The sequence below is a fragment of the Mesoplodon mirus genome (genome assembly GCF_964341445.2).
Source record: "Mesoplodon mirus genome assembly, chromosome: 4".
NCBI lineage: Eukaryota > Metazoa > Chordata > Mammalia > Artiodactyla > Ziphiidae > Mesoplodon > Mesoplodon mirus.
This window is the reverse complement of record NC_138979.1, coordinates 37,482,509-37,509,464: the sequence shown is the minus strand read 5'-3', so window position 1 is coordinate 37,509,464 and position 26,956 is coordinate 37,482,509. Positions and strand designations below refer to the sequence as shown.

Sequence of the window (26,956 nt, the reverse complement as noted above, 5' to 3'; positions counted from 1 at the left end):
CCACGCACCACGACGAAGAGTACCCCCGCTTGTCGCAACCAGAGAAAGCCTGCGCACAGCAATGAAGACCCAATGCAGCCAAAAAAAACCAAAAAACAAAAACCATACTGGCTCCCAGCCCCCCAAATTCTGATATAATTGGCATTGGGTACAACCTGGGCATTGGGATTTTTAAGACTCCACAGATGATTCTAATGTGCAGCAATCTGGGAACCACTGCCCCAGGGTTTTAAAATTAATAACTTTCGACAACTTACACCTGAGGTCTAAGAATCTTCAGCTGAGTGAGGATGTCCTTCTGTACCCTGGGATTAGCTGTGGCAGTAAGAGCCATCACTGGAACAGAGGGAAACTTCTGGCGAAGCATATTCATTCTTTTGTAATCTGGACGAAAATCATGTCCCCACTAGTTGGAAAAAAAAAAAAATACTGCTTTTCAGACTATTTGGATCTTCCTTATATAAAGCAAACACTGCTCACTATATTAAGAACCACCTTATTCTTCAGTGAAATAGCAGAATAATTCACTCAATACTTTTTCTCTTGGCTCTGAAAATATATATATTGTTGGTAGTACAATTTATTGGTATCTCAAGACATAGAGAACAGTATTTACCTGACTGACACAATGTGCTTCATCAATAACAAAACGTGCCAAGAGCTTCCTCTCATACAGATTCTCCAGAGTAGAAATCAGTCTGTTACTTGCACAGACCTAGACCAGAAATGCATTAATCAGACATTTAAAAACATTTAAACATATCACCTTAAGGATTTGGTTGTCTTTAAGTTCCACTACAACTTAAGTCGTATTAAAACCTCCACATAAAATTGGTTCTGATTTCGATCTACGAATAGAATTAGAACAGGAAACAGCAAATGAGACATTTTAGAATGTTTACCCACATTTAGCAAACAGTTTTGTATTAGGTCAGTGGTTCTAAAAGAATTTTTCTGCCTCAGTGTATTTGGGAGCCACCACATGTTTACACTGGTAGCAGGGTTACAGACGTGTGTTACGTGTGTGTGTTGTCTGGGGAAAATATATACATATATATGTACATATATACATATATTTATATTTTGTAGCTCTGTCCATAACTGGGCCTGGAAGCAATGACGTGCCAGTAGCAATGACCATCTCTGGCACCCACGTCTTGATAGACATGTCAAAAGGTCACAGAAGCCAGTCTGATGGAGCTTTCCCACTGGCCAAACCTAGGACAATTAGAACATCAAAATACATAACAGTAACTGATTATAACCTACTGAATAAATTAAGAATACATGATTTCATATTGATACAAATAAATATGTGGGTAAAGGGAAAACCCTGTCCTTACAGCAGAATGCCAACTAAATTAGAAAAAAATCATCATTTGGCACCCACTACAATAACAACTGATGGAGAATCATCAATGGATGATAAAACTCTTGGGTCAAAGTCTGATGAGTAATAAGATATTTACATAGTCTCAAGAGTATTCTACAACAGGATACCTACAATTACAAAAAAAATTACATTTTTATAATTAATAATCACAAAAAGAAGAGTAATTTTTCAGTGGAAGTCTGGCAGACAACACCTTAACCAAATGATCAAAGTTAACTAACATCACCAGTAATATTATAGAACGAATCAACACCAAATGCCTCCTGATAGGATACACTGAGAACATATCACCACTTCTGTGATATTCCCCTCAAAAATGACGAATACAAATCCAATCTGGAGGAAACATAAACTGAGGGACAGTCCTCAAAACAACTGGCCTTCACTCTTCAAAACTGTCAAAATCATGAAAGACAGAATGCAATGCATAATCTAGGATTTTCTTTTGCTAGAAAGGGTATTATTGGGACAACTAGTGAAACTGGAATACGGTTTACAGATAAAGTAATAGTACCGCATCAATGAATATTTTCTAATTTTGATAACTGAACTGAGGTTATGCAAGAGAATTCCTTGTTTTTAGAAGATGTACAGTGAAGTATTTAGGGTTAAAAAGATATGTCTGCAACTTACTCTCAAATGTTTGAGGGAAAAAGAGAGAGAGAAAGAATGATAGAGCAATTACAGTAAAATGTTACCATTTGGGGTTTCCTGGTGAAAGTTATACAGGAATTCTTGCACTAAACTGTACATCAGAAATTATGTCAAAAATTTTAAAATAGGGGCTTCCCTGGTGGCACAGTGGTTGAGAATCTGCCTGCTAATGCAGGGGACATGGGTTCGAGCCCTGGTCTGGGAAGATCCCACATGCCGCGGAGCAACTAGGCCCGTGAGCCACAACTACTGAGCCTGCGCGTCTGGAGCCTGTGCTCCGCAACAAGAGAGGCCGCGACAGTGACAGGCCTGCGCACCGCGATGAAGAGTGGCCCCCGCTCGCCGCAACTAGAGAAAGCCCTCGCACAGAAACGAAGACCCAACACACCCAAAAATAAATTAATTAAAAAAAATTTTTAAATATACGTATTCTAATGGGCTTTTATGATATAATAGAAAAGATACACTGGTCTCTGCTCCCAGTTCCTGGGCACAGGGTTCCTGGAACTCTTGTAAATTCTTAAGTGATAAAGCAGTATGATCGAGACTCCCCCGGTGGCGCAGTGGTTAAGAATCCACCTGCCGACGCAGGGACAGGGGTTCGAGCCCTGGTCTGGGAAGATCCCACGTGCCACGGAGCAACTGAGCCCGTGAGCCACAACTACTGAGCCTGCACTCTAGAGACCATGCTCCGCAACAAGAGAAGCCAGCACACGGCAACAAAGAGTAGCCCCTGCTCGCCGCAACTAGAGAAAGCCCACCCACAGCAACAAAGACCCAACGCAGCCAAAAAAAAAAAAAAGAGCACTAGGAGCATCTTTTGTCCTCTTGAGGCAACTGTGAGTGGGCTCCTGGGTGGGGGCTGGTCACCAGAAAGACCAAGCCATGATTAGAAATTTGGAATTTTCAGTCCTACCCCCATCCACCAGAGAAGGGAGTCAGTCTAGAAGTGGAGTCAATAATTGTTCATGCCTACGTGAGGAAGCCTCCATAAAATCCCAAAAGTATGGGGTTCAGAGAAGTTCTAGGTTGGCAAACACATCCACATACTGGAGGCTGATGCACCCCAACTCCACAGGGACAGAAGCTCCTGTGCTCAGGACCTTCCCAGACCTTGCCCTGTGTATCTTTTCATCTGACTGTTTATCTGTGTCCTTTACCACAGCCTTTAATAAACTGGTAAATATAAGTAAGTGTCTCAAGGGGTTCTGTGAGCTGCTCTTGCAAGTCACTGAATTCAAGCAGGAGGAGGTCACGGGAACCTCTGATCTGTAGCCAAGTCAGACAGAAGTTGTGAGTACCCTGTGGATTGGCCCCTGAGGCAGAGTGGTAAGAATCTTGTGGGACTGAGCCCTTAACCTGTGGGACCTGACACTATCTCTGGATAGTTGACAGAGAACCACTTGATGTAAGGGAAACCTCCATACATTTGGTAACTAGAAGTGAAATATTCTATGTGAGTAGTAAAGGAGAGAAACACAGAAGGGAAAGACTGGGTTTTTCCTTACTCAGTAGGGAGAACTGGGTTGTTTTTCTAAAACACCTTTAATATAGTATTTTAAAATAATGATATAAATACAAACCTTCTCTGGAGTAACATAAAGAAGTTTTATAATCGGGTCTTTTTTTGATAACTGGAGGTAAATATTTGTAGCTTCTGAGTCAGTCTTATCACCTGTCAGATATGTAGCCGGAATCTAAGCATAAAAGTAGTAAACAATTTAAATTTTACCCATTAATCTGACTCAAGATTACATTTATCCGTAGGTTTCATAAATATTTTACAAGTCACATATCACACCTGTCAAAGGAAAGAGAATCTCAACATAATAAAAAGTAATCAGTACATATTTTTAAAAAACCCTTGTTAACCATAAGTCAAATATTCTTCCCATTGTTTACTTCCTTTTCTTTTCTTTTTTCCCATTTCTTTACTTCCTTAGCTTTTCATATCTGTAAGTAAGATAAATATGAATTCAGCATCCAGAAGGTTCCAGTCCTAATGTATGACCACATTTTTTTTTTTAAGGTAAATGCATCTTTTGGGTTTTAATGCATAACAACACTGAAAGGACCATAAGATCATGAATGGCTGAACAATAGCTACCAGCACTGTACTAAGACATCCTTGGGAAGAAAAATCAAACCAGTGGTCTTGTTGAGGGGTGGTGGTTCATAAAGCTGAAAACAGTTCTGTTTGATCACAGTATATAGGATTTAATAGACTGAATTCATATACTTTCTTAACCTCAGCCAGGAGGAAAAAGGACATATGTGTGTGGGCATGCACATGTGTATGCATATTAAGATATTAAGGGAGTGAGAGAGAACTAAGCTGATCTGACAGGAGTAAAAAAAGAAATCTTTCCATATTAGAAAAAAAAATTTACATCAGTAAAATACAGGTTAAAAGTTCTTACCAAAATACATTCTTCTAGAGTAAAATCAGACTGAACTCCAGAAGGTTATCTGTACCAGAATTATCAAAGACCTGTTCTTAAATGTACAACTTAATATAACTGCCGTGCTTTATTCTTATAATCTATGAACTATTTAATGAAAAAGGTTACCCAGAGTACTGAAATATAATTGTTTTTAAATTATGTTTTTATTAGCATTTTTATTATAACTGGTAGTGTTTTAACTTACATCCAAGGAAGTCAGCTTTTGGACTTGATCTACTATAAGTGATCTCAAGGGAGAAATGACAATAGTGACCCCGGGAGAAACACAGGCAGGGAGCTGGTAACACAAGCTTTTACCACCTCCTAAAAGAAATGACAGCAACAAAAAAATCTGTCAGATTCTATTTTGAGAGCATGAAGGCAAAAGTTACAATATAAATTACATATAATATTTAAAGTAATTAACTAATAGGACACTAAGTGATATTCTCCATGGTGCCAAAATATGCCATATTTGAATGAGCCAAAATACTTGGTCAATTTAAATGTGTAAAAATGATCTCTTGGGACATCTTATGTAGGTATATATCATAGCAAAAGCAAGAATAAGGGCAGGAAATTTAAATGCAACAGAATTACTTTAAAAGTCTACTTGAGAAAGACCCTGAAAAATGCCCCCTTGAAACCCTAGAGGATAGTGGAAAGCCATGAAAACCACTGAACGAGGGAGGCGAGAATTCTACCATTGAACCAACACCTCAAACCTCTGGACGAGATCAATGCCAGGGTCCTCTCCAGCTTTAGTTTTGGAGTACCAAATTGGAGTCAAATCAGAAGACACAGACTGAACAAGTTAATGAAGTATGAAATGCTGCTGATTAAACAAACCAACACTGTCTAAAATTTAAAATCAGTTTGAAAAAATTCAGATACCCAGGCAACATTATTTAAAGACGATGGCAACAACTGATTGAAGGTCACAACAAAGGTGAGTAAAAGGCAGAGGGAAGACTACATGTGAATAATGAAACTCCAAACTCCCCATGCTGCTGCTGTTTTTTTTTTTTTAATTGAAGTATAGTTGATTTACAATGTCCCCATGCCTCTTATCCTAATGGCTTAATATTCTTATTCGGATGACTATAAATCATTGAACAGCTGTTATAAACTTTAATAGTATGATGAAAAGTCCTGGATCTCTTCAAAACTGAGGACAAGAAAGAACTACACTCAATGCTTTTCACTTAATCCTCAAGACATTCTGTGAAGTGGGCACGTTGGTATTATCCCCACTGAGCACACGAAGAGACTGGGGTTCAGGGAGTGAAGTGCCTTGCTCAAGTCCACACTGTTAATAAGTGGCAGAGCTGTGTTTTAAGCCTAGGGCATCGCTCCAAAGCTGATGATTTTTAACCACCATACAACACTAGGTTGTACCAAATAAACTGCCAGAAATGGTCGTGGTCTCTGACAGTAATTTTTTGGCTCATGTTCCAGGCTAATTTCGACTAGAAAAAAGAAAAATTCCCAAAGGAAAATCCTAGATCAATTCAACACAATGAGCTTTGAGTTGAAAATCTTAAAGGGCAATAAATGCTATCATATCAACAACTAGAATAGAGGATTGAGGTGATACACTTTCCTAACTATGGCATGGGAGGTTTAGAGGTCCCTAAATGATAGAAACACTGTGTAGGTTCTTTTTATCTTTATTAAAGGGCTTTCATTTAACATCTGCCAATGGATTCCTGCCAATTCATATCTAAAAATACATACCAGTGGGCATTAAGATAAAACAGTCTTCACCAAGTAGTGCAGCATTGATCGCCTCTAGCTGATTAGTTCTAAAATTATGCAGGCCAAATTTTTTATGAAAAATCTTCATCATTTCTTTTGTATGAGGAAAATTAAGACTTTGGAAACGCTCATGTTTCAGATCTCTGGATGCTAAACTTTGCTCCGACTTGTCTAAGAAAATAATCAATGTTAAGAGAAATCAGGGTATTACTGTAACAAATCAGTTTTAGCATTTTAACCCTTTGCCCTGCATAATCATTGGTGTACGTTTCCCTGCAGCACATCCTTCTTTACCTGTTTATCAGGGTTTCCTCACTGCCCAGTGTCAAAGCCACCAGAGACTTCCTAAGGGCCAAATTCAAGTCTTTCCTTGACTTTTCTGCAGCATCTACCACTACTGTTTATTCTCTCCTTCTTCTCTCTTGACCTTCAAGATAATCATGGGTTTTCTACTCGCTTTAAATTCCCTTTCCTGGCTCCATTTCCTCTACTTGCCCCTTAAATTTGGGAATCATTCGGACACTTGGGACTGGGCTCTTTAGACTGTTTTTTTTTTGGAATTTTCCTAGTCCTATGACCTTAAACATCACTGATGTGCACACAACGCCTAGATCTCTTTCTTAAGACTTGAGGGATGCCCTCCTAAGTTCCAGTCCTGCATGCACCTCCAACTGCCTGCCAGACATTTCTACCTGAATGACTTCCCAACACTTCATGCTCAACAAGCCTTAAAACAACCCTCCTCAGCTTTGCTCCAAATCTGCCTGCCTCCTGACTTCCCTGTTTCTGCTAACAGTGTCACAGTTTTCCCAATCATTGGGTCTGAAACCGCAGAATCACCCCAACTTCCTCTGGTTCTTCTTCCATGGCGTCTCCCGCGCCGGCCCCCATGCTGCCTCCTCGATGTTGCAACTCTGGCTCCGCACAGAGAACAAGAGGTGCTCACGCCAGCGCTGGCGGTTCCATCAACCCCGGCACTCAACCACCGCAAAGATAATTGCGAACATCAAGTATGACATGCCCAAACATGACACAAAAATAAACCCATTAATGGTTATTTTAAAGGTCAACAGAGGAACTGTAAGAACAACCTCCGTGGCATTAAGTCATCAATGGCAAAAACAGGGAGGACTGTACTTTACGAAAACTTACACGTATAAACTTGTTTCAGTTAAAAAAACCCCACTTTTTGGTAACTTTATAGGATCGATGTAAGGTTTTGAAATTAATTTTGGGTTTTCTCTGCAGCCTTTACAACGGCTAATTTCACTCTTCCAAAAACTTCTCTCAGTAAACTATGAGCTCCAAGAGGGCAGGAACTCTTCATTACTCATCTATTACCAGGACTTGTGCACAGAACATGGCACACAGTGGGCACTCCATAAATATTTGCTGAATGAATTAAAATGATTCTAGACCAAAATAAATAACTTCACTGATTTAAGAACTTTCTGACTTATCTTTCTTAGGCTGCCCTAAACTTTAATATTTGAAGACATAAAACATGTTTCTCTACTTTATAAACTGATCAGTTCTCATCAATCCAGAATTCTAAAAATACACACAATTACATTTTTAACATAAATTCAGCTTTGCTTTTTATCCATCCCCTATAATCATTAAAAACTTGGCCCTCATGAGCTTTATTGTTTTAGGGACTAAAAAATGTTAATTTAAAGGCAAAGCACATTTGTAATGACTTTAGAGCTTTACTATAATAGGTTATAATTACACATTTTATAAAACTACAGCTGCTACAGAGACAAAAGAGCAACTTGCTTTCGAAATTGTGATTTGTAATTCATATTATCAGCAGAAATTTGCATAGAAACAATGTCGTTTTCAGGCCATGATGATTTGCTACGGTTTTTCTTATAAGATTCCTATTTTGGAGTTTTGTTTTCATATAAAATATAAGCATTCAATTTATTTTAAACTTACCAGTGTAATTCTGAATTGACTCTGAGAAGTTTTTATTCTGAGCAGTAGATGCCAGAAGACAGTCTGTCTTGGCTGAAGAAGAAATTCTTTCTGATACTGATTTAACTGGCCGACCTTCCTTAATAGGTTGATAGGCAGCTGTGGAAGACTTGCTGGCTGCTAAATTATTCATCACATTTTCCCAGTCCTCCTCATCATCATCAAAGTCATCTATGTCAAAATTGTCAATATCATAGGAAGCCTGGATTTCTCTTTCCAAGTCATTCATAGAGGTAGCGTGTTTATTCTGATCTTTCACAGCAGTGCTTGTGAGAACATTTCCTGGGAAATAAGAGCTTTCATTTCTTTTTCCTACCCTTGGTGTTTCAGCCCAGTTGCTATCTACAAAGGACTCCTGTAAATGGGAATTGAATAACGGTCTTTCAAAGAGATTCTTGGTGGTGGCTGAGAATCCTGTCTTTCCTGGGGTAGGAGTCAGTAAACACTCCCCAGTAGAAATGGAATTTGAGGGAAGGTTTGGAAAAGTGAACTCCTTAACAGAATTCCCTGTAGGACAGGAATCACCCTTTGGAAATGCACAAGGTGGGGAAACAGATGCCATATCCTCCACAGAGCTACCAAGTGAATCAGGCCTGCATCTCCACAATGAGGCAAGAACACTGGCATCACTCGTATTAAAATCTGCTTCAGCTAGGAGCTTCCTTCTGGAGAGAGAGCACAGAACATCAAATTAATTATAAGTAGTCAGCTACGGTGGGCACACAAGTTTATCTTTAGTTTTCATGCCAAATTGTGGCAAAATATATCTTCTTTTTTCCAACCTTAAAAATTTGAATACAAATGCTAAAGGAACAGTTATTTTTTTGTTGTTTTTTTTTTGCAGCAACTCTATATAGACCTTTAATGACTGGGGTGTGGCTGGATCTAAACGTTGAATGGTTTAGGGCACTGGGGACTGAAGTCAAGCAATCAGTAGGACGTCTGAGACTGCTGCTGGCGGTAGCCACCCCGGCGCATGTAGCCCTCATTTGAAAAAGTCATAAATTTAAGACACAGTGTATAGCACAGGGAACTCTACTCAATACTCTGTAATAACCAATATGGGAAAAGAATCTGAAAAAGAATAGATGTATGTACATGTATAGCTGAATCACTTTTTTTGTATACCTGAAACTAACACAACATTGTAAATCAACTACATTCCAATTTTTAAAAAAAAAGACAAAGTGATAATTATCCTATTCAATTTCCTGGCCAGAATGCCTAGAAATCTTGCCCTATAAATTTGTGGCTTACAGTGGTGGTGGAAACACAATCAGATATATTCCAGAAGGAGAAAAATCAAGATACCTTATGTCCCGCTGCTGGAGCAGTTCGTTCCCACAATCCAAAGTTTTCAGCTTGTCATCAGGAATAGTGTCAACTAATTTACAGATATGGTCCATCACACGAATAAGTTGCTGCTGTAAACTTATCTGTCTAGCTATAAAGTATTTATGTTGTTAATATTTTTTGTCAACAACAAAAAAGACTTAAAAATTTGAAAGCCATGCATGTAAAACTTGAAGTAGTTTACAAACGAGATTAGAAACAACCATATATTCTCCCATTTTCTGCCTATGAAATAATTTGAAGTCATACTGTCTCTATTCTAGATCATAAGAGCTCATAACTATGTTATCCTTTCATTTCATGTTAATTCTTATTATTTCTCTTACGGTAACCAAAGTTGTTGTAAGATACAAAAGTTTATGATTTTTTTACTAACTTCAGGTGTAAATCTCACCATGCCCATACAAAGTACATCATAAAGTATGGACAGGTAAGAACCTCACCTGTTGCTCTGGTTTGCCTGCCAACCAGTGTTTCCTAACAGTACAGCACTTGGACTTGCTTTTTGGAGACTACTCCCATCCCCACTCCCATGTCCTCAGTGGGCATCTGATGTAAGGCAGCTCAATGAGAATTAGATCTAAGAGTTTTTCGACTGACGGGAAAAGAGGACCTCTCTCTTTAACAAGTTGGACAGGCTGCTGGTGGCCATCTCTGCCACCACAGAGCAAAACACAAGCTTGAAAATAAGATCAACACAAGGAAAAGCAGAAAACAGAGATGGAAGGAAATGGGAGACTGAGGGAGAGATGGGATGAAAGAGAAGAGAGAGAAGGCAGGTGTGAAAGAGAGAAATTCCTGATAACAATGTCTGGACATCTGAATCTGGCCAGCCCACTTCACACTTTTAAATTTCAGCTATGTAACTAAGAAATAATGTCAAAGGAGGGGTGGCTTTATATGACGGAAAGAAAAAAACAATGGGAAGCAAGGAAGATGCCTACCTACCTCTGGGGCCTAAGGTGTGCAGGAGAAATAAACAGTTTAGGTGGGCTGCAGAGGCAACAGTATTCTCAGAAGACAATCAGAGAAGAGAATGAGGCCACTGGGAAATTGTTGACCAAGGGCAGCTGGTTGAAGGGTCTAAGGGGCAGGGAGGAGAGGAAGAGGGGGTGGTGGGGGGGACATAACACATGCATCTGTGTGAAAATGACCTGTGGGTGTGGACTTTTACTAGTTTTGGCTGACGTAAATAGGGTCATGAAGTATGAAATGGTAAAAGTGGACTTGCTGGGTTCCTGTTTCACATCTGTTTTCTCTGCAAGGAGAATGGGCACTGGATTGGAGAGAGGAGCATAAACAACAGTCCAAAGGAAATGAAAACCAAGACAGGCTCACAGAGATACAGCTATTGGAAAGGAGCTCAAGTCTCTTCGTCTAGACAGATTACACCTCAGAGTACAAAGGAAACCTGCAAAGAAAATTTCACTGATGCATGCGGCATCTAGTGAATAGGAGAGGTGATGGAAGAGTGAAGACAGGCAAACATTGTTCTAATTTTCAAAAAAATTCTAAAGGGATGCCAAAAGCTTCAGGCTGGTGATCTTAAAGCTAATTCAAGGCAAAATTCCAGAACATGTTATCAAATGGCTGCTTTGTGAGCTCTAAGAAAAAGAGGAAACAATTATAGAGTTAGCAAGAGTTCATAAAAATAAACCAGCCATCTCAACGTATTTCCTTCTTTGAAAGGATTACTAGACTAGCAGATAATGATAGCTACCATTTATTGAAGGCCTACAGTGTGCTGGGCACTTTACCTTGAATCCTGACAACTACTGGGCAAGGCAGACACTATTTTCCTCATTTAACAGAACAAGAAACTGAGGTCCAAAGAAACTTAATTAATTAGGCATAGTCACCCAGCCAGGAGTGGGAAGAGGCAGGCTTGTATACTAGGTCTGCATCATTCTAGAGCCAATGTCCCACCTGTTCCCTCTTGCTGCCTCAGACCTTGAACTTCTAGAGTCATATGACTGAGTCTTTTGCATCCCTGTGGACAAGGGAGAGAAACACAGTCTGAAGGCAGACGTGTAACACGATGAACAAGAAGTGGTGATGAAGGGACTGATGTCAGCTGAGAGGGAGGCCGCTAATGACATTCTGTGGGACTCTCTCCTTGCTCTCGTCCTCACTAACCATTTTACCAGTGAAACTTAATGAGGTAGAAACAGTATACTGCAGTGGCTATCAATGTAAACGCAAGAGCCTCAAGACTGCTGGGTTCAAATCCTAGCTCTGCTGCTGTCTAACTCTATGACCGTGAGTAATTATTTAACTCTCCTGTACCTGGGTTTCCTTATTTGTAAAACAGGATAACAGAAACCACCTTAAAGGATCACTGTGAGGATTAAATTAGTTAATATTAAGGCACTTAGAAGAGTGCCTACAACATCAGGTTTTTCAGGAACATCTCTAACAATAAACTCAGAGACCAAAATAAACAAAAAGAAATTCAGAGGAAACAGGAACAACACACAGAGATCACTACACATGTGTGTGTGCCTGCACACACATACACACCATAAGTACAGCACCCATCAAACAAGAATAGAAAACATTACAGAAATACTCAGAGAATACAACACAGCTCTTGGAAATTAATTTGATGAAAATGAAAAATTCCATCGAAGAGTTAATTTAAAAATTGAGGAAATCTCCCAGAAAGCAAAAAGGCAAGAGATGAAAAATAGAAAAGTTAATTAATGGAGGTCTAATAGTCCAATAATTAAAGTTCCAAGAAGAGTGAAAGAAAAAAGAAAATAAAAAGTAATGATACCAGAAATAATTTCAGAATAGAAGGACACAAATCTCTAGCCTAAAAAAGCTTCTGGGAAGGAGGAATCAGGAGTGGGAAAGGAGACAGCTGTTTTTCAAAGCCTTGTAGTGCTACTGGATTATTTATACTAGATATTTAATAGAAAATTTAAAAATGAATTAGAGACAAATCAAACAAACAAAAAGTATTAAACTTCAAGCGGACACCAAGAATCAAACCCAGAGAACCAGGAGGATGAAAGGTCTAGAAACCAGTACCTATAAAGAAGAGGTAAAAGATCTAATATTATTTAGCGCTAGGCGCTTCAGGCTTATCTCACAAAGATTAAAGTTACAGGAAGGCAAAATTTTGGTTCAGTAGGAGAAATAATTCATTGTCTATTTTGAAAACGTTACTTGTTAGAAAGTCACCTTGTGAGAAACAAGTTTCTCGGTTTCTGAGCTGTTCGAGCTGTTCGAGCAACAATGGTTAACCCATGGTGGTTGGTTATTACGGATGATTCACTGTTACAGGAAAAGGAACTATGAGCTCGCCATCGTCTACTATACCGTCACAGGTTAAGAATACAATCTTACTTTGTTTTCAAAAGTAAGCAGTTACAATACGTGTTATGTCCCAAACACTTTCGTACCATCATAGCTTGCGCTGGTTTCTTGATTAGGCTGCTGTGTAGTCATTTTCTCAGATTTTGACAAGTCTTCTGATGTGCTAAGACCATCCTTGCTGTCAGAGGTGTCAAGATCCTTCAACACACTACAAATTAAAAAATATTAAACCGATCACAGTATAGACTAGACCAAATGCATATTTTTTCCTCTAATATTTTCCACAACTGGTCAGATGATATGTAACAGAAAAGAGACACATGTCTTTTTGTCTCCTCTATTCTAAAACCTCTTTAGCTGGCCCTCAAAGTTTTCCATCTTTTGGCCCCAATATTATTTTTAATTAATTTATTTATTAATAATTTATTTCTGGCTGCACTGGGCCTTCATTGCTGTGTGCGGGCCCTCTCTAGTTGTGGCTAGTGGGGGCTGCTCTTTGTTGCAGTGCGTGGGCTTCTCATTGTGGTGGCTTTTTTTGTTGCAGAGCACAGGCTCTAGGCGCGTGGGTTTCAGTAGTTGTGGTACGTGGACTCAATAACTGTAGCTCACAGGCTCTAGAGCACAGGCTCAGTAGTTGTGGTGCACGGGCTCAGTTGCTCCGTGGCAGGTGGGATCTTCCCGGACCAGGGATCAAACCCGTGTGCCCTGCATTGGCAGGTAGATTCTTAACCACTGTGCCACCAGGGAAGACCCTGGCCCCAATATTAACACATATAAACATGGTCAGTCTGATTGGATATAAAAAATACTTTAAAAGTAACAAAATAAATTAGTACTAAAGGAGTATTAAAGAGAGGGTACTATGGCAATCCAAAGAAAGATAACACTTTCTGGAACTTGAGAAGGCTTTGCCAAGAAGGTGGAATTTGAGGAAACCTTGAATGATGGGTATGGAAAAGTGACAGCTTACAAAGGAGAGATAAAAAAGACAATTCTATTTACTCGATATTCAGGAATCAACTGTACTTTTCTAAAGCAGGATTTTGGAATTCAATTTTCTAACTAAATCAAAGAATGATGAATAACTATGTTATAAGTCTCATTAGGCTACTGAGCTTAGGGTTACTGTAAGAGCATAACTGGAGATAAAGCTGTAAAGGTAATTTGGGGTCTGAAGATGGAGGATCTTGAGGCCCAGCTAAAGAGGTTTAGGAATACAGGAGTTACAAAAACATGCTTTCTTTTCTGTCATATGTTATCTGACCATTACACCTCTGAAATTAATTCAGAAGTCACAACCAGCACTTTAAAATGAAATAAAATATAACAGAAAATTTGTGTACACTGCACGTACAGTATCATTTGTGAAAATTCTATTTTAGTTTTATAATGTATACAAATACGTATACTAGGTTGCAATGAAAAAATATAGAGAATTTACCTTGGAAGCAACCATTTTCCAACTGCTGACGGTCTAGGTAAAATAAATTATGGTATGACAACTCATTAAATTATGCAGCCATTAAAAGGAATAAAAATAATGACTATGTAGCAATATGGAAAATGTTTTAAAAATAATGTTAAAAGAAAATCAGATTGAAAAATTATAGCTACATGTTGATTATGGCAATGTAAAAATCATACACACATAGAGAAGAAACAAAACAATGTGGCTAGGGAACGGGGGAGGAACAAATTAGGAGTACAGACACAAAATAGATAAGGAATAAGGATTTACTGTATAGCACAGAGCATTATACTCAATGTCTTGTAACAACCTATAATGGAATATAATTGAAAAACAAAACAAAACAAAACTGAATCACTAGGCTGTATACCTGAAACTAACACAATATTGTAAATCAACTATACTTCAATTAAAAAAATAATAAAAAAACTTAATGTGGATACAGAAAATGTTTGTTGGACTGTAAGACTACCAGTAAGTATCCTGTTAATGTGGTTACAATGTTATCTGTACAATACACACTTTTTTAATAAACAAAGAAAAAAGCCAGGCAGTCAACAGGGAATGGTATGGCCCAGGAAATAACCCTACACTGGATCTTAGTCCATTTGCCGTTAATTATCACCCCAGACAATGCCCTGCTCCTCCTTAGGCCTCAACTGCTGCTCCTGTTAAAAGAGAATACTGATGAATGCTATATGAACTCTTGCTCAGTTTTTTTCCTACAATTCTGTCTCAATTTCTATTGGGAGGTGAAAGAGGGGAGCTCTTACAGTTTTTCTGTTTTGTTGTCTAACAGCAATCATGCTTCAACATTTCCCACCTCTTTAAACATCTCAACCCACCTGTTAAAACAAAAACCTAGAGAAAACTAGGTTATGCAGGCAAACACCTCCTTCCTGCCTTCAGGTGATATACTAGAGGGATTTGTTTCTCATCAAAATATGGTTAACGGCAAAGTATATACCAGACCACTCAACCGAACTGTGATTTAGACTGGGGTGAGGATGGAGGTAATAAAGACTACTAGTATTTTCAGCTATTAATGAACTATGTGGACTCTATTTTTCCCATAATACTACCACTTAACCACAATCATGTCACTACTTTACCAAAATTCAGTGAATGACAAATATAATGGTCAATTCTATTTGGATTTTTTTAAAAAATTAAAAAAGACGACGAAGAAGAACACATTACTTACTAAGTCACTTCACAAATAAGGTGTTAGTTTTGGGTCATTTCAGGTACATGAGATTGGAAATACAGTATCTTTAGGACTATATTCCACATGCCAAGATCAATTACATAAAACTGTTTAGAGGTCCTATGTAATGAATCATAATGGAACTTTACAGCTTCAGAATACCAAAAATTAAATAAAATGTAAATAAATAGGGACTTTTTGATACTTTCATTTGGATACAAAATAAATTGTGCAGAAGCATGAAATTAATCAATTTTGAGATGATACCACATAACTAAATTATTTCAGCTACCCCAGAATCAATGTTTATTAATTAATAAACTATTTTACCTAGAGCATTTTAAAGAGGATGAAGAGGTTGAAGTCATTCCTTCTTCTGGAGAAGGTGGAACAAAATCTATGTCATAATCATCTTCATCAAGCTCAATACATGAAGATTTCTCAATTGAATGTAATTCCATCTCTTCCAAGTTTTTCTTCTTTTCACAATTATCTAAAGTACAAAAAAACAGCTGATAAACATAGGTTATTTTAATATTAATGAGACAGAAAGAACAGGGTGTGAGCACTTGTGAGTGCTCTGAGCAAGTCATAAGCACTAACACCACTCTGTGCGATACGAGTTCTCTCCTTTTACACATTAGTGTTGCCTTGTTTCTTCATAAACGATGATTGAGTCAACTGGATTAAGTCCAATGAGTGCTGGACTGAGGCTGATGATTTGCTTAAGGATTTTCATGACTGTCTCTGGTTAAGTTATGAAACCATCCTTATTATCAGTACTTTCATTTCTCTGTTTTTCATTCACACTTAAATAAGGGTGAAGTATAAGCAAGCCTGATAATTGTACAAACATTGTTGTTTATACAGATAAACAATCTCTACTTTACCACAAAGGTGTCTTAGTTATTGAAGTCTCCCAGAGTGTCTCTCTCTTGACTATGTGGGAAAACACTGCCAAACTGTTGCTCTCTAGTTTACCTTTTACCAAATTTTCTCTTCATAAATAGCAACATGTTTGATTAGACTATAGTTTTGCTTATTATCAATCACTTTTCAGTCCTCTCTCACCCTATAGTAACCTTGATGGGATTCAGGTGTTTAAAAATATTAGTCTCATATTTACAACTGTTTCATAACGTGGGTACCTCCACATATGGCTAATGTCAGCTATTAAGTTCTAGACATCTAATAACTATGAGACCTAAACAGAAAACAATTTGCATGTAATTTATAATACTTTAATAGCATGATTAGATCATATTATACATCAACATTAGGTGGTACAAACCATAAAAGAATTATAACACAAAGGCTTAGCTTCACATCCCACTTCTACTACCAACCAGCCAGCAGACCATTAAGAAGCCATTTTAACTTCTATGGACCTTCGTTTCTTTTCTTTTTATTGAAGTATAGTTGATTTACAATATTGTGTTAGTTTCAGGTGTACAGCAAAGTGATTCGGTTTTTTTTGCAGATTATATTCCATTATAGGATATTACTACATATTGGGTATAATTCCCTGTGCTATACAATAAATCCTTGTTGCTTATCTATTTTACACATAGTAGTTTGTATCTGTTAATCCCATATTCCTAATTTGTCCCTCCCCCTTCCCTCTCCCCTTTGGTAACCATAAGTTTGTTTTCTATGTCTGCAAGTCTGTTTCGGTTTTCTATATAGATTCATTTTTATTATTTTTTAGATTCCACATGTGATATCATATAGTATTTTTCTTTCTCTGACTTATTTCACTAAGCATTGTATTCTCTATTTTTAAAAATTAATTAATTAATTAAATTTATTTATTTGGCTGCGTTGGGTCTTTGTTGTTGCACATGGGCTTTCTCTAGTTGTGGCGAGAGGGGGCTACTCTTCATTGCAGTGCGCGGGCTTCTCACTGAGGTGGCTTCTCTTCTTACGGAGCATGGGCTCTAGGTGTGCGGGCTTTAGTAGTTGTGGCTCATTGGCTCTAGAGTGCAGGCTCAGTGATTGGGGCTCATGGGCTTAGTTGCTCCGCGGCATGTGGGATCTTCCCGGATGAGGGCTCGAACCCGTGTCCCCTGCACTGGCAGGCAGATTCATAGCCACTGCGCCACCAGAGAAGTCCCTCTACATATTTCTTCATATATAAAATCACGGAGCTATCCTTGTTATTTATATAAATAGCAGAATAAAATCTTTCATTTCCTTAGTATGCCCTGCCTCAAGAACGTGGCCAACAAATGGTGCTTAGGATGTATAAGCACCTCTGTACATCCTAAGGACAAAAGCTAAATCATATTTGCTGCTGTTCCCAATGCCTAGCTTTGAATAAACTAATACAACCTTTTGAAATGAAATAAAACAATAATTTTTACCTCTTTCCTCTCCCAAATGAGTTTTTAAAGGGTGATTTTCCTGAGTATCTTCATTTATAAGCTCTTCGGAATTGGGGTCATCATCAATGCAAATAACATCACTATTTAACCATTCTGAGTCGTCCTTCTGTTTCTTAGTCAAATATGCCTGCTTGCTCTCAGAGGAGGAAGGAGTCAAATCAGTCTTTACTGTATTTGTTTTATCAAGGTGTGCTTTTAGAAAGTTCCTCTTAGACTTCTTTGATTTCTGAGCAGTGCTTACTCTTATGAAGTGGTTTTGGTGTGGTGTCACAAATGCTTTTGAATCTCCAGAAGTATCAAAGTCATCCATATCATCCCAATCATTGAAGGTAATAAGAGAATCTGATGAAGAACTAAATTCTAATTTCTTGAAAGTGGCATCGCAGGATTCCTTCACAACCAGTGTGTTCTGGTTAGTGCATAAAACTTCCTGAGGAACCTGTGACAAATTTGGCAATAATGGTTTTGAACCAACTCTCTTAGTTTGCTGTCCAGCTGGAGTATCTTTAAAGTCATTGATCTTTGTCTGCTGATTCGTGGTGTGGGGAGAAGGTTCACTGAAGGAAAAGGCCTCAGTAATATTAACAACTTTATCATTCAACACAGGAGCTTTTGCTACTGACACACAAATTACAGATACGTCGTTGGCTGAAGATACTTTCTTTTTAAAAGTGAAACCTCTGAAAAATAATCGAAAAATTGAATTAGATGGATTAATTTCAACAAACCCAGCAAGTATACAAAACAAAACTCTAAGTTATATAACAACTTATTTCCTTGCATCACAAATGAGCGAGCGAAGAATCTATTTCCCTCTCTGATTTTAAAATGTGTAAGTTAACTTAAATTATGCTTTGTATGCTCTTATTCTTCCTATTCAGAAGCTAATTATTCAGCTTTGAGAGTATCTGGGCCATTCCTACTACTTTGTTTCTCAGGCTCATAGTCCTTAATTAATAGCCTCTCCAGAGGGAGGGGACGGAGTAAGCAAAAAACGTGGCTACTTGTTTCTACTCTGATAAAAGTTTTATGGGGAAAAGAGTCAAAAACTGCCAGCTATGCTGAACTCTGAAAGACAAGTGAAAGAGGCAAGAGTCCTGAACATCGGATGGATTTAGTGACATGAAGGTCAATGGTGACTTTGAAGTCAAGCATACAGAATGGTGTCTAGAATCTGGTAAGGGCACAATAAAGATTATAAAATATTAGGTACTGTTAGAAGGAGTTTGGAATATAGCTTGGAGGAAAGAACAGAACTGGAGAGTTATAGTTTCCTTAGAAACGGTTTTTGAAAAGGATATAAAATTATATTAAAATATTAAAAACACCAATCTGCCCAAATTTACAAGATTTGTATTCATTCATTCAATGAATATTTACTGAACAAAAACCATGTGCTAGAAACCATGCAAAGGTGCTGAACGATACATTACCTAGCATTGCTAAAACATGCTCTACCATTAATTTGCAAAGTAGGAAAATCACTGACCCTCTCAGCTTCATTTCCCCATCTCTACCATGAAAGAGTTGAAAGAGAAGGTATTTCACTTGTGTGTTAGTGCCTGTATGGAAGCAAACTAACCAAAACACTTACGAAGATTTTGGTTTTGAAGGACTTAATTTATTATTAAGTTTTCTGGCTGAATGACGTTCCAGTTGCTCCTGTAGATTATTTTGAGGAACAGCAGCCATGATCCTAAAAAGTGAGGGAAAAAAATATCAGTGGAGTTATGCACTTTGCATTAATCACAATGTTTACTGGGGGGAAGAGCACTGTTCCAACTGTGTCCAGAGTAATGCGGTTTGTTTTTTTTTTTTGGTCAAAAAACTGTTTTGACATTTACAACCGGTAACATTTGAAATATATAATCTTTAACTAACTGAAGTCTCACTTAAATAGCAAATGACCTGTTCTTCCCCCAATGCTAAAATAAGCACAAAAGACATTAGGGAAGGGCTTATTAGGAAAAGGTTTGCAGAAAAATGGGACCTGGCCTAGGCTTGAAGCATAAATGGAAGCTGAATGGGGAGTGAGGTGGGAGAAAATGATCAAAGCACACTGAAAACCCAAAGAACAAAGGAATAACTGAATTCTCTGCCTAAGGGGAAAATCGGGAAAAGAAGGAAGAGCACCACCAATGACAGCAATGGTTTACCAGCAAGATACCGTGCTTCATAATTACCTAGTTTCAACCTGAAAGAACACTTTTACCAAGCATATTTATACCTCCTGTGTAACAAATTGTGACACTGCTGAGCTACTGCCTGGGATAATGTGTAGCTTAAGCCACCTTAACATTACTGGGGCCAAAGGAAGATGGGATAGCAGAATATACGGCTAGTAAACAATTCTCATTCATTTGAGCTGAGAGTTATAACCCTCTTTCCTATTCTATGTTTACCAGAGATCTCCTTTTATTTTATACCATATATCTTAGAAGGATTAACAACACTAAATGATATTCACGGAAATATGAAGTTTTACATATATCATATACTCCACTCACTAATTATTAAAATAATCTATGTTTAACAACTACTTTACTTTAGATAACAGTGAAAAAAGAAAAACTTGGTAGAAAGTTCAACTGGGAAATCTCCATGTGCTGAGCTTGATGAAGATGATTATGATATAGATTTTGTTCCACCTTCTCCAGAAGAAGGAATGATTTCTGCCTCTTCTTCCTCTTTAAAATGCTTTAGGTAAAATAGCTAATTAATAAACACTGAATAATTCACACTGATATGTGAATTATATCTTAATAAAGTTGTTACCAACCCACCACCCACTGTCAACATTTATCAACTCATCAACTATTATCAGCTCATCCAATACTGTTTCATCTGTACACACATCCCAAGGTCCTCACTTCACCATTCTGGAAGTCAACCTCCCAAAATAGTGATATTTTAATTCTGTCATTCCTTCTTCATTCATTAGCTGGAATAGTTCTATCAAGAGAAATGTTCTCTGATCTATTATTTTGTTACCCAGTGGTACAGTTGACATAGAAAAGACAGGATAAATGTTGGATTCTTTTCCTTTATTTATTAGTTTTCAAAATAATGCGTTAATTCTCTAGCAGCCTCTAATGGTGGTCAATCTTTTTTTCAGTATCATTATTAACTCATGAATTAACCATTAGGTATGTTTTAATCCAATATAATTATCATCCTTATCGATTCTCAAACTGTTTCACGTTTGCCCAGTGGGAGCCTTTCCAGGTTGACTCTTCAGTACTTTTGACATAAACTTAGTAGGTTTTGAGACCTTCCTTACTAACTAGAATGAAAAGACATCCCAGACTTATCTTGTGCATTTTTTTGCCCCAGACTTAGAATCAGCCATTTCCCCAAGGAGCCCTGATTTTTATTTTTAGTGGTGAATATTTTAAGACCACAGTCCCTGCACATCCAAAGGCACCTCTCCATTTTACATCCAGTTTAAAAGCACTGGCCTTTCACTGAAGTATGCTCTCTCTAAGGTCCTGTCCAATATGGAAGTTTTTCACAGAATAAATGATAAAGAGTGAAGTCACACTACTGCCCTCTCAAAATTTCAACCTCAAATGATTAGATGGCTGACATGGAGGGAGAGGCACACAGTCCTTCAGCCTTAAGACAAAGCAGGACATAATGGTCCATGGCATCATTACTTAACCTTTCCCCACATTCCTTCTAAGTTTTTATTGTTCCTGTCTCAACTTTCTACAATTTTTCATACCTTATTTATTTTTATATCAAAACTAGCCATGGTATTCTTTTTTTTTTTTTAGAAAGAGGGTTTATTTATTTATTGGCTGTGCCATGCAGCATGCAGGATCTTGGTTCCCTGACCAGGGATCGAACCTGTGCCCCCCTGCAGTGAAAGCACTGCGTGCTAACCACTGGACCGCCAGGGGATTCCCCTAGCCATGGTATTCTAATAGTTTTCCAACATTATTCCACAGTACGATTTGATATGCATATTTAGTCATCTCAATAGTACATGTGTTTGATTCATAACTGTAGTGACACATTATGGATTCATAGTTGGCATGTAGTCAACCTTAACACTGGGGCACCCTTCCCTATTTTCAAGCTACACTGCTCTTTGGTTATTCCCACAGGGTAGCATCCTCTAGTCAGTCATATTCTGAAGCATGGTAGCAAGTACACAATTTTCCTTCTCAACAGCCTTCAGCAGTAATGCTTTTAAGGAGTTGGTGAGTACTGAGAAGCAAAAAATATCAATAAAATTGTTTGACATGCAAAAAAATTGTTCATCAACAGCAAAGATAAGTGATACAAAATTAAAAGAAGAAAATAAATGGAAAATAAATAGAGACTAGTGCAAAGTTTTACAATACTAAAGGGGATGAACAATGAGAGCCCAGAAACGGATAAGCCTTCTGAATTAGACTCACCACAAAAGTCACAAGTATAATTTGGAAAATGATTAAAAATTTCTATCATGTACATGAAGGAAGTTATCATGGCATTGTAAAACAATATAAATAAGTAAAAAGCTGATTGAACAGTGCAAAAAAATTACTGAATGAAACAAGTAAACTAGAAAACCATATCCATACATAGAAAGAATAAATAAATCAATGAAAAAAAAGGTATGAGAGAATGACAACAATCCAGGGCTGGAATATAAAAAATATATCCAGCGAATGAGACTTCTTGAAGTAGTAAAAGAAACCACTGACAAATAATAAATGATTAAAGGAGTCCTATCTCAACAGTATCTTGAACAAATAAAAATAATTCAGGCCAGAAATTCAGAGGACCTTTATTGAACCAGATAAGACTAAGACATAGTCTCCTGAAATTAAACTAAAGGGAAACATTTTTTTAAAAACCCTACAAGTGGCTAAGCAAGAAACATATCACATTTACGTAACAAACAGAATTACTTCTAACTACTTCTCTGATCTTAAGTGTATGTCTCAATATAGTTTTACTTATGTATATAACTGCATGAACAACATTCAAATAGAGATACAGAACATTTCTAGCATATCAGTATGCTTTCTTGTGCCTTTTCCCAGTTAATACACCCCAGATATAACCATTATCTGACTTATTCACCATAGGTTAGTTTTGCCTATTCCTGAACTTACATGGATATATGGAATCACACAGTATGTATTATCAATGCATATTTGAAATGGCATCTGTTAAACTCAAATCATTTCTAACAGATATATTAAAACATAAAATTAGAAGTACTTAAAATCAAGACCCAATACAATACCTTATATTTTACAACAGGGATGAATCCATTAAAAATAGGGGCTAAAATGAGACTGTTCTCTTATTTTCACTCTCATTTTAGAGATTCTTACCAATGCAAAGATATTCAAAAAGGGAAATACTAGAAAAGAAGAGATGAGAATATCATACATGTAGACAATTCGATTATATACCAACACAATTCAAAGAAAATCAGTCATAACAATAGATAATTAAAACTTCAGTGAAGTGGGTAAATAAAAGATAAATATAAATCCACAAAAGTCAAATGCATTCTCATGTAGTAGTAATAACGAGTTAGAAAATATAATTTTTAAAAAGCATTCAATTAACAATAGCAACGAAAAACATTAAACTACCAATTAACCTAACAAAAGACATACATCTTCATGATATAAAGAAAATGACCAAATATTACTAGGATAAATAAAGAAAGATTTGGATAGAGAAATATTTCATGTTCTTAAATGAAAGGTTTAAATATCACAAAGGTAACAGTTTTTCATAAATTAATTTGTGAGTTTAACAAAATTCCAATTAAAACACCTCAAGAATATTTCACAAAACTCAACAAAAACACTTCTAAAATTCATTTGACAAAAGCATGAAACAAGAATACTAAATAACAATGCGGTGGGAACTAGCATTAGAAATATTATAATCATATTAAATGTAACTAATTTAAATGGCATGGTACTCAGCTTTTTTTTTTTTTAAACATTTATTTATTTATTTGGTTGCACTGGGTCTCAGTTGCAGCAGGCAGGCTCCTTAGTTGCCGCTCACGGGCTCTTTAGTTGCGGCACGCAGGTTCCTTAGTTGTGGCATGCAAACTCCTAGTTGCAGCATGCATGTGGGAATCTAGTTTCCGGACCAGGGATCAAACCCAGCCTCCTGCATTGGGAGCATGAAGTCTTAACCACTGCGCCACCAGGGAAGTCCCCAAATGGCATGGTACTCATCTTTGAAAAAGAAAATCCTAGGGCTTCCCTGGTGGCGCAGTGGTTATGAATCCGCCTGCCAATGCAGGGGACACGGGTTCGACTCCTGGTCCAGGAAGATCCCACATGCCGCGGAGCAACTAAGCCCGTGCGCCACAACTACTGAGACTGTGCTCTAAAGCCTGCGAGCCACAACTACTGAGCCCACGTGCCACAACTACTGAAGCCTGTGCACCTAGAGCCCGTGCTCCACAACAAGAGAAGCCACTGCAATGAGAAGCCTGTGCACCGCAACGAAGAGTAGCCCCCGCTCGCTGCAACTAGAGAAAGCCCGTGCTCAGCAACGAAGACCCAACGTAGAAAGGGAAAGAGAGAGAAGAGAGAGAGAGAGAGAGAGAGAGAGAGAGAGAGAGAGAGAGAGAGAATCCTAGTCTCCAAAATACAGTGTTTAATGTTTAATGAGAGAAACATAACAAAATAGGGTAATCAATATTTAACAATTGTTATGGGCATAATCAGTACGCAATATATTCTACATCAGGAGTTGGCAAAACTATGATTCACAGGCCTGTTTGTTCACATACTGCCTAAGGCTACTTTAGCACCATAGTTGGGAAGTTACAACAGAGAATGGTCTGCAAAGCCTAAAATATTTACTATCTGGTCCTTTACTGAAAAGGCTTATTGACAATTACTCTAGATTATTGCTGGATAAAATAAGAAATTATTAAATACAGGGTGAGGGTGAGGGATGGATTGGGAGTTTGAGCTGTGTACACACAGCTATATTTAAAATAGATAACCAGGGACTTCCCTGGTGGCACAGTGGTTAAGAATCCGCCTGCCAATGCAGGGGACATGGGTTTGATCCCTGGTCTGGGAAGATCTCACATTCCACAGAGCAACTAAGCCAGTGTGCCACAACTACTGAGCCTGTGCTCTAGAGCCCACGAGCCACAACTATTGAGCCCATGTGCCACAACTACTGAAGCCCACGTGCCTAGAGCCTGTGCTCCACAACAAGCGAAGCAAACACAATAAGAAGCCCATGCACCGCAACAAAGAGTAGCCCCTGATCGCCACAACCAGAGAAAGCCCACATGCAGCAACAAAGATCCAATGCAGCCATAAATAGATAGATAGATAGATGGATAGATAGATAGATAACCAACAAGGGCCTACATTATAGCACAGGGAACTCTGCTCAATACTCTGTAATAACCTAAATGGGAAAAGAATTTGAAAAAGAATAGATACATGTATATATAGAACTGAATCACTTTGCTGTACACCTGAAACTAACACAACATTGTTAATCTACTATACTCCAATATAAAATAAAAATTAAAAATAGAGGGCTTCCCTGGTGGCGCAGTGGGGCTTCCCTGGTGGCGCAGTGGTTGAGAGTCCACCTGCCGATGCAGGGGACACGGGTTCGTGCCTCGGTCCGGGAAGATCCCACATGCCGCAGAGCGGCTGGGCCCGTAAGCCATGGCCGCTGAGCCTGCGCGTCCGGAGCCTGTGCTCCGCAGCGGGAGAGGCCACAACAGTGAGAGGCCCGCGTACCACAAAAAAAAAAAAAAAAAAAAGAAATTATTAAATACAGGAAATCTCTGACAAGAAGTTAAAATGATCAGGCCAAAAGTGGGAACCCAGAGAGGTAAGGAGAGCACTGACAGTTGTTTTCGTCCTGAGGACAGCTGTCTAATCCTGAGAATCTGAACATCAATTTTGCTAGCCTTGGAGGAAAAAGATGGACAGAATCAAAGTTAGGGCACAACCACGGTGGGAAATGTTCCCCTATAAAACCAGCACCCCAAAGGGCTATACCATCTGGGCAAAGGTAAACCAAAATTAAACCTCACTTCTATTCCCAGGTATCTATAAGTAAAGTTATCAATTGCTGAGGGACTGAGTGGGAGAGACTCCGAAACCACAAACCTGAGAATCTTCTGAACCCAATTTTTATCACCCACATATTTTTTTAAAAATCCAAGTCATGAATTTAGATTAAAGTCATCTTAACTCCAAGGCATCTTCCAAATGCAAATGCAAAAATGTCTCTGGAGGACTATGCCTTTATCTTAGGCCTTAAACAGTTCCCACAACAAGACAATATATAGCAAATACAGACAAAAATTGTCAACCACACAAGTAAACAAGGCACCAGGAATGAGAACTAGTTGTAACAGAAAGAGTCAAACAGTATCAGACATACCAGTATAAAGCAATTAAACTTATGTTTACAAAAATAAAAGTCAAGCTTGAAAATATCTACAGTAAACAGAAAACTATAAAGTTGACCTTGCCAACAGAACTTCTAGGAATGAAAGATACAATAACCAAGATTCAGAATTCAACAGATAGATTTACCAGTAGACTACACACAGCTAAAGAGATAATTAGTAAAGTGGGGGGAAAACCAGAAGAAAGTATCCAGGACCTGGCTCCATGGATTTCTCACATTCTTACATGGTCGAAGCCTTCTGAGCAAAGGACATGTGAAGTAGCAGATGGTCTTGGTTGCTGTATTCCTCTGGTGAGATTTGGAGTCACACTTCCCCCAGAGACATCTCACAGTAGTAAAGATAAAGCCCTTTCTTTTCTCTCCCTGGAGACATTTCCCTACATTCAAGATAATAATCCTCAAGGTCCCTTCCCCTCTCACCCAGGGGAGATTTGCCTACATTCTAAGGTAAAAAGTGATCTCTCTGGAAGGGAGGATGTGCAGATGTGCCAGAAACCCTCGAGTGCTCAGTCTCTGAATTTTGGGGTTTCTTTCCTGTGATGCACTCAACTGTATACACAGGTA

At 38.1% G+C, this 26,956-nt stretch overlaps 1 protein-coding gene across 10 annotated transcripts in view; it reads right to left on the bottom strand.

Annotated features, from left to right (window-relative positions):
- Positions 1–26,956, bottom strand: part of BLM (BLM RecQ like helicase) — a 110,825-nt gene that overhangs the window by 64,613 nt on the left and 19,256 nt on the right. For 9 of the 10 annotated variants that reach the window (XR_014293657.1, XR_014293658.1, XR_014293659.1 and 6 more), the window contains exons 2-12: positions 19,557–19,658; positions 17,942–18,642; positions 15,909–16,071; positions 12,990–13,111; positions 9,541–9,673; positions 8,191–8,894; positions 6,229–6,420; positions 4,697–4,815; positions 3,631–3,744; positions 617–715; positions 258–406 (exon numbers count right to left, since the gene is read on the bottom strand). Coding sequence is in view for 1 of the 10 variants with exons in the window: in XM_082616834.1 (XP_082472960.1) it covers positions 258–406; positions 617–715; positions 3,631–3,744; positions 4,697–4,815; positions 6,229–6,420; positions 8,191–8,894; positions 9,541–9,673; positions 12,990–13,111; positions 15,909–16,071; positions 17,942–18,642; positions 19,557–19,654 (2,594 nt within the window). In the remaining 9 variants the exon portion in view is untranslated. Of the gene's footprint in view, positions 1–257; positions 407–616; positions 716–3,630; positions 3,745–4,696; positions 4,816–6,228; positions 6,421–8,190; positions 8,895–9,540; positions 9,674–12,989; positions 13,112–15,908; positions 16,072–17,941; positions 18,643–19,556; positions 19,659–23,204; positions 23,325–26,956 lie in introns of all 10 variants that reach the window. The other variant, XR_014293665.1, reaches the window with a different exon arrangement.